General features: G+C 47.6%; 1 protein-coding gene across 8 annotated transcripts in view; it reads left to right on the top strand.

The window, feature by feature from the left end:
• The window catches only part of MINK1 (misshapen like kinase 1), a 965,829-nt gene that overhangs the window by 580,043 nt on the left and 371,752 nt on the right, over positions 1–14,034 (top strand). For all 8 annotated transcript variants that reach the window (XM_085637899.1, XM_085637895.1, XM_085637897.1 and 5 more), the window contains one exon: positions 3,533–3,649. In XM_085637899.1, the coding sequence (XP_085494025.1) occupies positions 3,533–3,649 (117 nt within the window). The remainder of the gene's footprint in view (positions 1–3,532; positions 3,650–14,034) is intronic.

Genomic DNA, 14,034 nt, shown 5'->3' on the forward strand with positions numbered 1-14,034 from the left:
ACTGCTCTTGTCCATGCTACCACTAGGATAGCTGGTCTATAAGGTTGACTTTACAACCAATCACCATAAGGGTATTTGGACTGATATAAGGTGTACACTAGAACTAGTGACATCATACATCAGGCCAACTTCTCACAAACACCTTTAGCACTTGGTCCAACCAGGTACAAAAGACGGTGCGTAAGCATTGGCGCATACTGAACACAGGAAATGATGCTATTCCATTTCCCCTTTTTTCTTTCAAGAGAGGGTCCAACCTGCGCGACAGCCTTGTACACACTAGACCCAGATACAAAACCTCTGGTACAACAAATACTCTATGGAATTTGCCGCCAGTTGAAGGCCATTTTCCATGCGGCCACTGTTCAGCTTGTCCACAAACTGAGATGACCAAATCAGTAGATATAGGTACAGGTACACCTTGGTTACTTCGAAAACACACCAATTGTAACACTGAAAAAGTTATTTACCTCATCTCGTGCCCTTGCTCTCTGCGTTATGTCGGGATGACAACACGCAAAATCAAAACACGCATCTATGAGCACAAAAGTACCATCAGGCGAAACAGACAAGCAACGAAACTCTCCAATCATTTTTTGGAATTCAAACACAAACCTGAGGATTTGAGATGGCTGGTTTTGGAACAGTCCTTCATCCCTACCCATGTGACTGATATCAAACGTTTTCTGTTCATCAAGGAACAAAAATGGGTCTTCAAACTTAAGAGTGACCAACAGGGTTTAAATGACGATATCCCGTGGTCCTCTTTATAGAACTCATTTTTCAACTTTGTCCTCTATGCAACACACCACATAGACTACTTGTATATTCATACATTGATTAATTATTATCCTAGACCGATCTGTTTGGGTCCTGCCGTTGATCTTACACACAATCCTTAGCGTGCAGGACACTTGCTTGCTCATTTGTAAGGTTTTCCATTAAAGGCATTTCTATTCTTCATCCCATCGTATTCAGTTATCTCTGACAGGCTCTTTTTACTCTTGACACACAGTTGTTGTCAACTTATATACATGCGATAATCACTGCAATACCATCGTTAACTACATGTCCCAGAAAGCCTAGCATTTCGTGGGATACCATTTCGCTTTCTGAACGCCCGCACGATCTGTAGCTTTTACACGGAAGCGCGCGCACGGGCACATCCATACTCCATAAAACAACTTTCTTGCCGCCCGCCTGATACCTCCCCTTCCAGCTCTGGCGTTTGGAGCGGGGTACCGACGGACAGGTAAGCGTGGCTTTCAGCAACTTCTATTCTGCTATATTTTTGGATCGAACACCAAATTTCCTCGTAAAAACACATGACGATACACCGGCAGGCTCACGGGACCTACTTTTCTCCCTTTGAGTTTGTTTCGGTCATTTTTAACCGCTCTTTCACTTTGGCTATGACACACGACTAGAACGAGCCTCCAATATTGTGTGTGCCCACCATTTTCAGCTTTTTATTCCACACTTTTGTTAATAGTCCTTTCATGTTTTTCTGCCATGGTTTTAGTTTAGCCTTCACAAAACACAAGTTGAGGTAATTCCGTTTTGCCCGTGGAGGCTGAAGGTGCCTCTTGGCCCACGGTGATAATATTGTATATCTTTCTCTGGAATTTTTCCTATTTAGAGCGGTGCCTCACAGTCCTGAGCGGATGCCAGGCGAGGCGAGGTGCGTACCCACATTGACTCGGGTAAGTGCACACGAGATTTTGTGTTAATAACAAATTTTGTTATAATAAACGTGTATCTTCTTTTCAAAATTTCATATCTTTGAGAACTGTTAAGAATTGATGAGTGTATATCACACTGAACTATACACTATACTTGGATCAGTAATGTATACTATAGTGCAATCAGATTAAGTTGAGTGTCCCTCTTAGTATACCTGTTTGTTTGTTTCCATCCAGAGGCTGACCTCCAGCCAATGCCTGTAACTGTTCCAATGTGACACACAGGACCCGATCAGGTTGTATTGGGTACCAACCGTTGATTCAGTTCATTTATCATTATTATTATTATTATATTTCATTTTCATCACGCTTCTTGCAGTAGCGTTTACATGGTCCTGACGAGAGCTTGGACTCCCTTGTCCAACAGCCGAAACATGTAGACCTGAAATCCGACAGTTATTTGTTTAAGCTGTCTATATTGTTTTTAATTTTGACACCAGGATAGCGCCAGAATAAAATTACACAGTGTCCTGGTAGTCATTTTTAACTTCACCATTTCTTTCATCACTTTTTTCGCACTGCAATCATCACCCGCTGGTAACAATTTGGCACAGTTGCCTGGGACAACCAGGGCACCACCACAACTAACATAGTGGTTGGTACTCCGGGGTTCGTCCTTAGTTCCCAAATGATGAAGAACCACCACCGGTGGGTGATGGGAACTTAAAAACCTCAGTGGAGGTTTTTACACCTGCCTCGGTTACTTTCGGACTCTCTTCCTTTTTCCTGCTCTATCATTATATACTCTGATCCTACACTCGAGACCCACAGTATTCTTTTGTGTATTGGAATACATAGATTCCACGCCTTATGCTTTGCTGCCAGGGCTCTGAATCTTAAGGACTCCCTGGTGTCAGCAGCTGCTGAGGTGTCTTGGAAGAAAGCATCACCAAGCAGTGTGCACTCTGGCATGTCTGTACAGATGCATAAAGAGGGAGCGGTGTCTCTCCATACCTCCTGTGCCAGGGGAGGCCTGCTGTGCTGTCTTTGGAGATCACCAGGGCAGTTTGTAGGTCAGGCCTGTGAGAAAGCTTTAGATGTCTTGCCATACTATTGTTTTTCTAAATACTTAATTCATAGTATGCTTCCATAGAGCGACTTTCGGTCAGTGGTCTTCACCCTTTCGCGTGTTCATTTCTCATTCACGTTTTGCTTCCTCCTGCATCCGTGTTCTGCATTGGGCAGTGGGCGATGGGCCCGCCCTCTTTACCCATTGGCTCCCTTGAGTGACTGCAGAGCGCCTGTGCGCATTGTTCACATCCGCCTACAAATGTTGTCTTTCTCTTGAGTGACGAAGCTGGTTTGCAGTGTCTTTTATTTTTCTTTAGGTTTATAGTAGCTTTGAATACCAGATATTTATTGTTCCTGCTCTTTAGGTGCCCGGTTAGTTGAGGATGTATTTTCTGTGTCCTTCTAAAGCTGCTGTAATACAGTGTTTAGGTTCAGTTGTGACATGGTAGCCGTCTGGGATTTGATTCTTGGTTTGGTGGGGATTTATTCTTGTCACCTTCGCAAATCTTAATGGCACAACTGAAAGGCTTCTTGTGTAAATATACCACTGGTAAAGCCTCCACATCAGTTGTTTATTGCATACATATGTCCGCCAACTTTAGCTTTCTGCATGTTTTTTCATTTCATTCTGTATGCTTGTATGAAAACATAAAATCAGTCGGCCATTACACAACTGAAGGCCAGTCCATTTTGACTTTGCCAGTGCTTATTTCTGATGCTACAAATGAGTCCGAGAAAGCTCACTGGCCAGTTTCTTCCTCTTCTCTGCCCTTCAACAGCAACAAAGGCGGGAGCGAGAGCAGAGGAAGCAGCAGGAGAAGGAGCAACAGAGGCGCATCGAGGACATGCAGGCTATCCGAAGGGAGGAAGAGCGGCGACAAGCGGAGCGAGAGCAGGTATGGAGCAGGCACTGGAAGAGGTCTCGCCGCAGGCAGAAGTTTGCAATGTCAGCAAATTAAGGACCTGCAATATTGTCGGTGTTACTTTTATATCTATACTTAGTCTTGACTTCAGAGGTTTCAACATGAAACGTCATAAAGCCGCGCCTAGGCACCTTGCGGTAAAGGGTGTAAGACCTGTCTCCGGTTTCTCTTCAGAGAAAAGTGCCTGTCTTTTATTTTTCTTTAGTGCTCAACAGGAACATCGAAAGTGGCATTGTATGATCAGTGTGGACCAGTGTTGCTGACTGTTAGGAACTTTCAACTAACACATTTTCTTGTTTGCCTGCAGTGCAGTGCGATAGTCCCCTGAGACTCCTTGTGTCCCAGCTTAGAGTTATTTTAGGACTTCAAGCCATCCTCATAAAGCAGTCCAGTCATTATATAAACTGGAAAAGTTCACTTTCTTTAACCTGTTAAAATCAACAAATAATCATGCCTCTTTTTTGTGCCCAAGAGAAATTGTTATAAATTACTGACTCTGTAAATGAATGCTCAGTACTGGAATATTTCTAGGCAGAGAGTCCGCTCTCCGTTCTGGTTTAAGGATTCTGTTTCTGAATAGCATGGCACCCATTGCAACCTTGTAAGGTGATTTCTGTGGATTCCTTTTAGTTTTGTGAGCACTGTTCTGTGAGTCTGTGAAAGTAACTTGACGCCATGTAGACTTCACAAAGATCCGTTCGTTATGGAAATCCCAAGAACCAGACGAATCCCACAGATGTCTAATTGATTCATTATAGAAAACTTGCATATCCAGGGAATGTCTGTATGGGATTCCCTCCTATCCAACGATAATCCTTTTTAGGATTTGACTAAAGGCGGGTGCGAGATTCTATTGAGCACCTGACGATCAGTCATTGGAATCCATGGAGCCAGTGAGCATCCATTATGGGACTTCGAGAGAGCCAGGATGCGTCCCTCACAGGAATACCCTATTTCCAGTAATAATCCATGATGATAATGAATGCCAGTCACTCTGGCTTTGGACAAGAGCTATTCTCTCTGACTACATTTGTCATCCAAGCCAAAACCTGAGCACGCAAACCTGGAGTCAGCACTTTGTAGACATTGAATACCTCACATAGTCACCACACCTGAAACAGCCCATATTTTAGCTTTCATCAGACATCCAACATCACTCTGTACCCACCAGTAGCATCACACACCATCATTCTAAACTCCCTTACCAAAGGGCCTACTCCAACAAACACAGGTTAGACAGAACCCTCTCACCATCGTGCACCAACAAGGCTCTAAAGCCATGTAGCAGGGAGCGGTCGAACTGTGCTGCCGCACATCTCACCAACACAGACCCTAGAAAGAAGCAGATAAAAACCAGCATAAACCTGCCACAACTCATGTATGTAGCATCACATGATACAATACTGATCTGGAGTATCTAGAAGACACTGTGCTCTGGCCCAGCAGTGGACAACTGAAAACCAAGACTCACGCACTAGTGTTTCATCGCAGCCACCCGTACACAGCAGACCCACGAGGGATAGACTTACTTTCATACTATTTCACACTAACCATTTCCAAGCTAAGCACTAAACAAACTATTTTTCTAACCACATAAAATCGAAGCCCATCAAAGAATGTTCGCTTGTGCGAGGGGACTCTTCCAGTTCCATGTAAGTGGACGTTTGCTGCGGTGCCATAAGTGTTTGAAAGTGGCATGCAGATGCCAACATACCAAACATAACTTCACAGATATGCTGTATTCCTGCTTTAGGAATCCTGTGGACCCAGTGACCATGCATTTTAGCACTGAAGTTGCCTGAAGTCCTTCATAATCCTTCACGGGGAATCCCCTAGCCCTGGCTATGATCTGTGATTGTAGGCTCGTAAGGCCTGCGATAATCCACTCTAGGATCGAGTGCATGCAGTGAATCTGTCATACCCGTTTATCTGATATGAAACCATTGAACAGAAGCCCTTGCACCTCATTGAGATGCAATGAGGGCATTACTTACCTTAGACCCTCATGCTGGCTTCGCTCTGAGGGTACTGTTTCCAGTGACCTTCCTGCCAGGCAAGGTCCCCTGCAACTACCTGCAAAATGCTAACCTAAGCAAAGGCATTGCTTGCTGCATCAAGCCCAAACATCTGATGGATACTTCTAACTGCAGATTCTTCGCCTTGGAATATTTCCCAGAGGCTAGCCTGGATTCTGAAACTCTTCTTTGAGGTGCTTTTGTGTGCCACTGGCTAGCACCATGCATTGGTTCCATACCCAGGAGTGCCTGACCGAAGCTGCATATAAACGCCACCCCTGCTTACTAACATCAGTTCTCTTTCTGCGCCTTCCCACGCATATCCAGAGCACAACTCTCAATTTTTTCAGTCTTCTCACGACTTTTAAAAACAGGTTCCAGTTTGCTAGCAAACAATGATGACCCCCAGAACTACATGCCACTGCTTCAGAAAACAGGCGTCGATCACGGACCTGCATAATGTGTGTGTCTGGTGTCTGGGCTTGGACCATCACTCAGTCATGCAACAAAGGTACCCTCTTGCACCCGAAAGCAATCTCGAAAGCGAAGTAGTAGTCATGGCTTTTGTATAAGTCCTGCTACCACTCCAACTCACAGGAGTTGACTCTTTCCAGCTTCCGAGGCTGTTCCCGTAAGAGGCTAACATTGCGCTCAAAGTCTAAACAGAGACACAAAGAACCAGATATGCCTCTACCCGATACCTTCATTCTGTATCGAAAGAGCAGGCTTAAGGATGTGATGATATGAGTCTTTTACCTAGGTCTCCAGTCACAGAGCCCGTTCACCAGCTGATCCTGTTGTGTGAGTTTACCGGGCCTTCTGCTATGCCACAACAGTTTGAAACCTTCCAAGAGCCCATACTCCATATTTTTGGTGGGCTTTCGGTTCCGTCTGGCGTACTTTAAGCACCAAGGAACTGCAGGGGCTGTTAGTTTATTTACTGCTAGCAGATTTGTCCTCTACAATGTTTGACCGATTGGAACTCACTTTGGGCTCCGCACTGACACTGACACAGACTTCTGCCCTGGCTCCAGGACCTGCACTGAAAGAGGTTCGGTACTCATACCGATGTCAGACACTGAATCTACTTTGTCTCGACCTCAGCCGATGTTGTGCGACTAGATTACAAAAGCTCAACTGGTCATCATACACCCAGACTCTGACCCGATGCCTCTACCAGGTCCTACACACCAGCACCCAGACTCTGACCGGATGACTCTACGAGTTCCTACACACCAGCACCCAGACTCTGACCCGATGCCTCTACCAGGTCCTACACACCAGCACCCAGACTCTGACCGGATGACTCTACCAGTTCCTACACACCAGCACCCAGACTCTGACCCGATGCCTCTACCAGGTCCTACACACCAGCACCCAGACTCTGACCCGATGCCTCTACCAGGTTGTACACACCAGCACCCAGACTCTGACCCGATGCCTCTACCAGGTCCTACACACCAGCACCCAGACTCTGACCGGATGACTCTACCAGTTCCTACACACCAGCACCCAGACTCTGACCCGATGCCTCTACCAGGTTGTACACACCAGCACCCAGACTCTGACCCGATGCCTCTACCAGGTTGTACACACCAGCACCCAGACTCTGACCCGATGACTCTACCACGTTCTACACACCAGCACCCAGACTCTGACCGGATGACTCTACCAGTTCCTACACACCAGCACCCAGACTCTGACCCGATGCCTCTACCAGGTCCTACACACCAGCACCCAGACTCTGACCCGATGCCTCTACCAGGTTGTACACACCAGCACCCAGACTCTGACCCGATGCGTCTACCAGGTCCTACACACCAGCACCCAGACTCTGACCGGATGACTCTACCAGTACCTACACACCAGCACCCAGACTCTGACCCGATGACTCTACCAGGTTGTACACACCAGCACCCAGACTCTGACCCGATGCCTCTACCAGTTCCTACACACCAGCACCCAGACTCTGACCCGATGACTCTACCAGGTCCTACACACCAGCACCCAGACTCTGACCAGATGACTCTACCAGTTCCTACACACCAGCACCCAGACTCTGACCAGATGACTCTACCAGTTCCTACACACCAGCACCCAGACTCTGACCCGATGCCTCTACCAGGTCGTACACACCAGCACCCAGACTCTGACCGGATGACTCTACCAGTTCCTACACACCAGCACCCAGACTCTGACCCGATGCCGCTACCAGGTCGTACACACCAGCACCCAGACTCTGACCGGATGACTCTACCAGTTCCTACACACCAGCACCCAGACTCTGACCCGATGCCTCTACCAGGTCGTACACACCAGCACCCAGACTCTGACCAGATGACTCTACCAGTTCCTACACACCAGCACCCAGACTCTGACCCGATGCCGCTACCAGGTCGTACACACCAGCACCCAGACTCTGACCCGATGCCTCTACCAGGTCGTACACACCAGCACCCAGACTCTGACCGGATGACTCTACCAGTTCCTACACACCAGCACCCAGACTCTGACCCGATGCCGCTACCAGTTCCTACACACCAGCACCCACACTCTGACCCGATGACTCTACCAGGTCCTACACACCAGCACCCACACTCTGACCCGATGACTCTACCAGGTCCTACACACCAGCACCCAGACTCTGACCGGATGACTCTACCAGTTCCTACACACCAGCACCCACACTCTGACCCGATGACTCTACCAGGTCGTACACACCTGCAAAAGTTCCAATTTCTTTTTGGCTCTGATTTATATCAAGGGACAACCCAAGATGTAGATGATGATGATGAATGTGTTGAGCATTACAGAATGATTCCTTTTACATGGATTTGTAAGAGGCCAGCAGCCTTGACATCTCTCCTGAGATAGGGCACGACTCACTACTTGGGCCACCAACAGAAGAAAGTGCCGCCTGCGCAGCGGTGTTCTGGAGGCCAGCTGATTTTCTGTATTTGCAGCTGCCCTCAGTTGAAACCTAGTCAAATGTCCTTAAAGAAATTTTTCAGCCGGGGCCAGCTACTACTGAGCCCTTGCTTTCTTTTAAAAAGGCCCTCACCGATACTTTGGCCACTTGGTCAAAGCCCTATTGTTGTTCACAGGTAAAGAGGCAGGTGGCCACGCATCACAGGCCGGCTCCAGACTATTCCGATTTTCTTATCAAACATCCTACTCCAGAGTGCCGTGTGGTTCAGGCCTTGACTAGCATAGTGAATCCTGATTCATTCCCCGCAACTCTTCTGGTTAGCGACTCCAAAAGTGTGGAGGATTTTGACAAATGTAAGTTTTCTTCCGCAAAACTTCCATTACACTTGGTTAATGCGGTTTGGTTACTGGGTGATTATAAACATGCCCTGTGGGTTATGGGCAGCGAGACTAGTTCCAGAAATCCTTAGGACTGCTTTGACTCAGATGATTCATGATGGACTAGACTAGGCCAAATATGTTATCCGTGTGGGTCTAGATGCCACCGTTTGCCTGGAGGGGGCCGTTGACTCCAGTGTTGTGCTCCGTTCCAGCCCTGTGCAGGCCACTTTCATGGATATGCTGTTCGATGGGTCACACCTTATCGGTGAGAAGTCAGAGTCTGTGCTGAAACACTGTATGGAAAGTCAGGGCAAAGTATTCTCCATGGGTCAGTTGACCTCTGCCAAGCAGTTTCCACACCCATTCAAAACGTCAGAGGCTATTCCATGGGCTGGCATACAAAGGCCTTCCAAGCAAGTACGGCATTCACCCCAGTCCTTTCGAAGCTTTAGACATGGGTCTGGCAGGCAGTGCGTAGGCAGCATGGGGCAGCGGTCCATCCATTCCTCGTCCCCTGCTGCAACACCCACCAAACCACTTCAGTGTCCCCTTATTAGCGCAAGCCCACCCGGTAAGGGCAGGATTCATCATTACCTTCCAGGGTGGTGATTATTTACGTCCTACAGTTGGGTCTTACAAACCGTTTAACATTGCAATGCCCCGCCATTTCTTTTTCCGTGCCAAACATTCCCCTCCCATATTCCCCCCCCACCAGTCAGAGCAATTTTCAGAGCAGCCCCTGTCCATTCTCCTGGAAGAGGTGCGAGTGGTCCTCTTCAGAAGGTACTGAAAGAGGAAAGGGTTTGTAGCTACTCTACTAGTCCTGCAGTCCCGTAGACTTTGCGGTTCAAAGTACATCAAAGCATTAGCAGTTTGTCGTGCTCCCCTTTAGCCTTACGAGTCCCCTTCGAGTGTTCAGGATAGTGATGTTGGTAGTCACTGCCCTCCTTCAGAATACAGGAATACCAGTTTTTCTGCTCTCACCAACTGGCGGTTAAAGGCGGGCTTACCACAATTAGTTGTAGACTTCTTCCAGATAGTGGCAAACCACCGGATATTGTTGAGGTTCAATATCATCGAGCCGAAGTCCAACCTCCATTCACTGGATACGTCGTGGACACACTGCAGTTTTCAGCCTTCCCCTCACCGCAACGAGTCCAGGACGTTCATGCTATGATCACAAAGTTTAAGCCTCAATCATGAATCTCTGTAAGATCATCCCTGAGGCTTTTTGGCTTCTTTGCCACCTGTATTTTCCTTTTCGCCCATACCAGCATCCCTGAGGCTTTTTGGCTTCTTCGCCACCTGCATCCTCCTTTTCACCAATGCCAGCATCCCTGAGGCTTTTGGGCTTTTTCGCACCTGCATATTCCTTTTCACCCATGCCAGGTGGCACATGGGAGCTCTGCGGCACGATTCGAAGTTCTAATAGACCCAACTTCATGGAAATCTGAAAGTTATCATCCAGGTCTCAGTGAAGGTGGCTCACGGCCCTCAGCAGGCTGCTTGAACACAATTGTACCAGCTGTAGGCCGTCTTCCTTCCCCTCCTACACTGATGGTAGTGACAGATGCGTCCCTGCTGAGCTGGGTGGGTCATCTGGGGGAGGTGGAAATCAGTCTCTGACAGATGCCCATCTTCATATCAGTCTGTTGGAGTTGCAAGCCAATCGCCTGGCTCTGAAGGCGTTTCTGCTGCCTATCAAGGGATGGGTGTTGCAGGTTTTTATGGACAACACCACTGCCGTGGGGTATTGTAAGCAGCAGAGTTGAGTTGGGTCCTGGATCCGGTGCCAGGTGGCTCTGCACCTTTGAAGTTGGTTAGAGCACCAGGACACTCCCTGATCGCAAGCAGCCTGGCAGCGTCCCTGAATAGCACCGCGGACAAGCTGAACAGATGAGTGGTGTCTGCATCCCTAAGTGGGGGTTGGGAACCATCCTTCTGTGGGAAGAATCCTGTTCACCACCGTTCAGAAGGCACCGTATCGAGGATTTGTGAACTGGAGTTTTAACATTAACACTTGTTAGGCGATGCATTCCGCCTCAATGGAGCACAGGACTCCTGTACGCCTTCACGTCCCAGTCTCTTCTGCCTGCAGTTCTGAAAATAATCAAGAACGACCAGACCATTCTAGTGGGTAGAGGTCAGCCCAGGAGATTGTGGGACTGTGTCTGTCACTTGAAGTGGTAAACATCATCCTTGCAGCCTGACTTCCTTTCACACAATCCGTTTATGTTGGATACTGGGACATGTTTGTGGCCTAGTGTGGTGCTAATGAAGCTGACCCTTTACAGGCAGGGCCTTCCAGTGGACATTATTAAAGGTAATTTGTCTGTGTTTGCCTCACCACCCATGCTTCTTCAAGTTACCATGTTGTGATGAGATGTATTAAAGGTTTGACACACATGTTCTCTCCCAAGCCTTTGTGTGACGCTGCAGTGGTGCATTAGCTTGGTCTTGGCATTTCTCATGTGTACGGCCTTCCAACGTATGCATGGTTGCTCTCCGCGTCTCCTTATTTTGAAAACTGTGTTCCTCTTTGTGATTGTTAGCTCGTCACATGAGTGAACTCCAGGCACTTTCACTACAGCCGCCATACTCCACATTTCTCCCAGACATGTAGTTGCTGAGGTTTTGGTGGCACTCATCTCAAAAGTTACAACTAACTTCCATGTTGGACGGTCAGTCGCTGCAATAGCATTCCTCGTTTACCTTGACCCCTCAAGGCTCCATCTGGTGGACACCAAAAGGGCTTTGAGTTATTATATTGATCGTTCCAAGAAACAAGTGTGAACAATCAGCTATTTTTGGAGTTTTCTAGGTTGAAGCAGGCATGGCTGTGCAGAAGCGGACCCTGCGGAGGTGGACACACACCCCTGTGCATCAAGTTCTGCTGTGCACTGGCCAGGAAACAGCCACCGGCGGGTGTGAGTGCCCATTTTACCAGGGCCAAGGCTGCTGCTAGTGTGTCATCTCATGGAATGCCTGTCCTTGACATCTGCCAGGGTGCAGCATGGGCATCTTTGCGTACCTTCATGAAGCACTGCCACCTTGACGGCTACGTCCGGTGGGAGGGCACTAATCTCACTCAGTCCTAGAGGACTTCTTGGTCTAAGTTCACTCCACAGACCCTCCACTTGGGAAGTTGATGCTTTGGTATCTATGGTTAGAAGTATCCCTCAGAGAAAGAAGGTACTTGTCCTGGGTTACTCTTTCTGGTGGATACTCTAACTGCAGATCCCTCACCGGCCTGGCACCTCCCTGTTCTGTGCAGTGGCTTCTTTTTAGCTTCTAAAAATGTCCACGTCATTATTCAGCACAGCAGTGGTACCAAGAATTGTTCATGCTCAGCATCTAAGGGCGCAGAAAGGGAGAAACAAGACACATGCGTCAGCATTTATATGAGGCTCTGCTCCGTCACTTCTGGGATGGTACGGAGCCATGCAGCTTCACAGAGAATGCCTGGGAACACCGCTAAGAAATGTTTTTTGTTCCAGTCTGGTGCCTGGGGAAGGGTTTAAAGTGAGGAATGTGCAGTTAGAGGATCCACCAGAAAGAGTGTTACAAAAAGATGGGGATTTGTTCATTTCCAGCACTTGTGATCACAACTCTGCGTTTTTACTTCTGATGAGCGATGCCTTGTTGCCCTCCTGCTCGGTGAATCTTGCCGCGCACCATTTTACTGTAACCTTTTCTCAAGACTTTATTCAGTAGGTCATGTTTCCAACCTCCCTGTTATTTCCATTCCTGTTTTTCCATGTGGTGTTTTAATGCGCAGTTACTCTTCAACATAATGCATTTAAGCATTTTTCGTATTTTCAGTATACCATTTTTGTCTTCGGATGCACATCACTTTATTTAAGACTTTAGCCGATTCCTGGCTTTAAGAAATATGCACAGATGTGTTTTCAGAAAGATTTCCATAAAGATTAGCCCTACACGTGTATTTTCCTTTAATTTTAGTTATCCTGAGGGATTGTAAACGTGTGACTGCTTTAGATCCTGGGCTTCTGCAGTGCCAGCCCCTATCGATTACTGATTGGACCTGGATAACCTCTGTAATGAAACTAAATAGGACCAGAACACCAAAAACAACTGAATCAGAAATCTGAATGCTTTGGATTCTAAAGTCTTCTTTCCAGGAGGTGTGATGCAAAAAGCCAGACACTATCAATTTGATGGCTTCTGTACATGCATGGACGTCAATCAGGGATAGCACTGCACAGTCTCTAGTCCAAGCGTTCTCCGTTCTTGGAGAAGATCTCACATGCCAGTAGCCTCGTAAGACATGAATCCGTCTGAATGTGAACATTCATCCTTTCCTTTCTGGCTCAGTTAATCGTAACAGCTGTTCAAGCACGGCTAAAGACTGTGTCCTCTTGCAAGCTCTTGGTCACTAAGAGCCAGCCCACGATGGGACTTTAGTGAGCATCCGTGGATTATTGATAGACTCGTGTATTGAGACATTGAGCCAACATCCGATTTCCAGACGAGGTGACTGCCGTCATGGGTTCCCTGCCTGTTTGATCTTTCTAGTGCCAGGAGGGACCCTGGGTGAGAACCCCTGTATTTGTGTCCTTAGTAGCCTCGTAACCTCCCCCTCCCCATTTGACCTTCCCTTACTCTACATGCGTTCCTCCCACGGGTACCTAGAGTCTTACCCATGCTGTCTGGGTGCGCCTGTTGTTGTGAGAGTCGTTCTCCTGAGATGCCTATAGTTGCTCATCTGCTGCTCCTGGTTTGTACCCATAAACCCTTAACTGTGGTTTCTGTTAATATTCCCTAGGTTGCACCTTCACAGCCCTGGGTTGACACCACAGACTCGCTTTGTGTTCTCGTTTCTACTGGTTTGTGCCTTCACTGCTCCTGGATTTCCTTCTAGACCCAATACTGTGGCGTCTGTTTCAATTCATGATCTGAGTCTTTACTGATTCTTAGTTGACTCCTTTGCTGTCTGTTTACTTCTCACTGGGTCGTTCTTTTTCTGCATCTAGGTTTTTCTCTACACCCACTCGTGCTGCATGTATGTGGTAT

The sequence above is a fragment of the Triturus cristatus genome, chromosome 12, assembly GCF_964204655.1.
Source record: "Triturus cristatus chromosome 12, aTriCri1.1, whole genome shotgun sequence".
Classification (NCBI taxonomy): domain Eukaryota; kingdom Metazoa; phylum Chordata; class Amphibia; order Caudata; family Salamandridae; genus Triturus; species Triturus cristatus.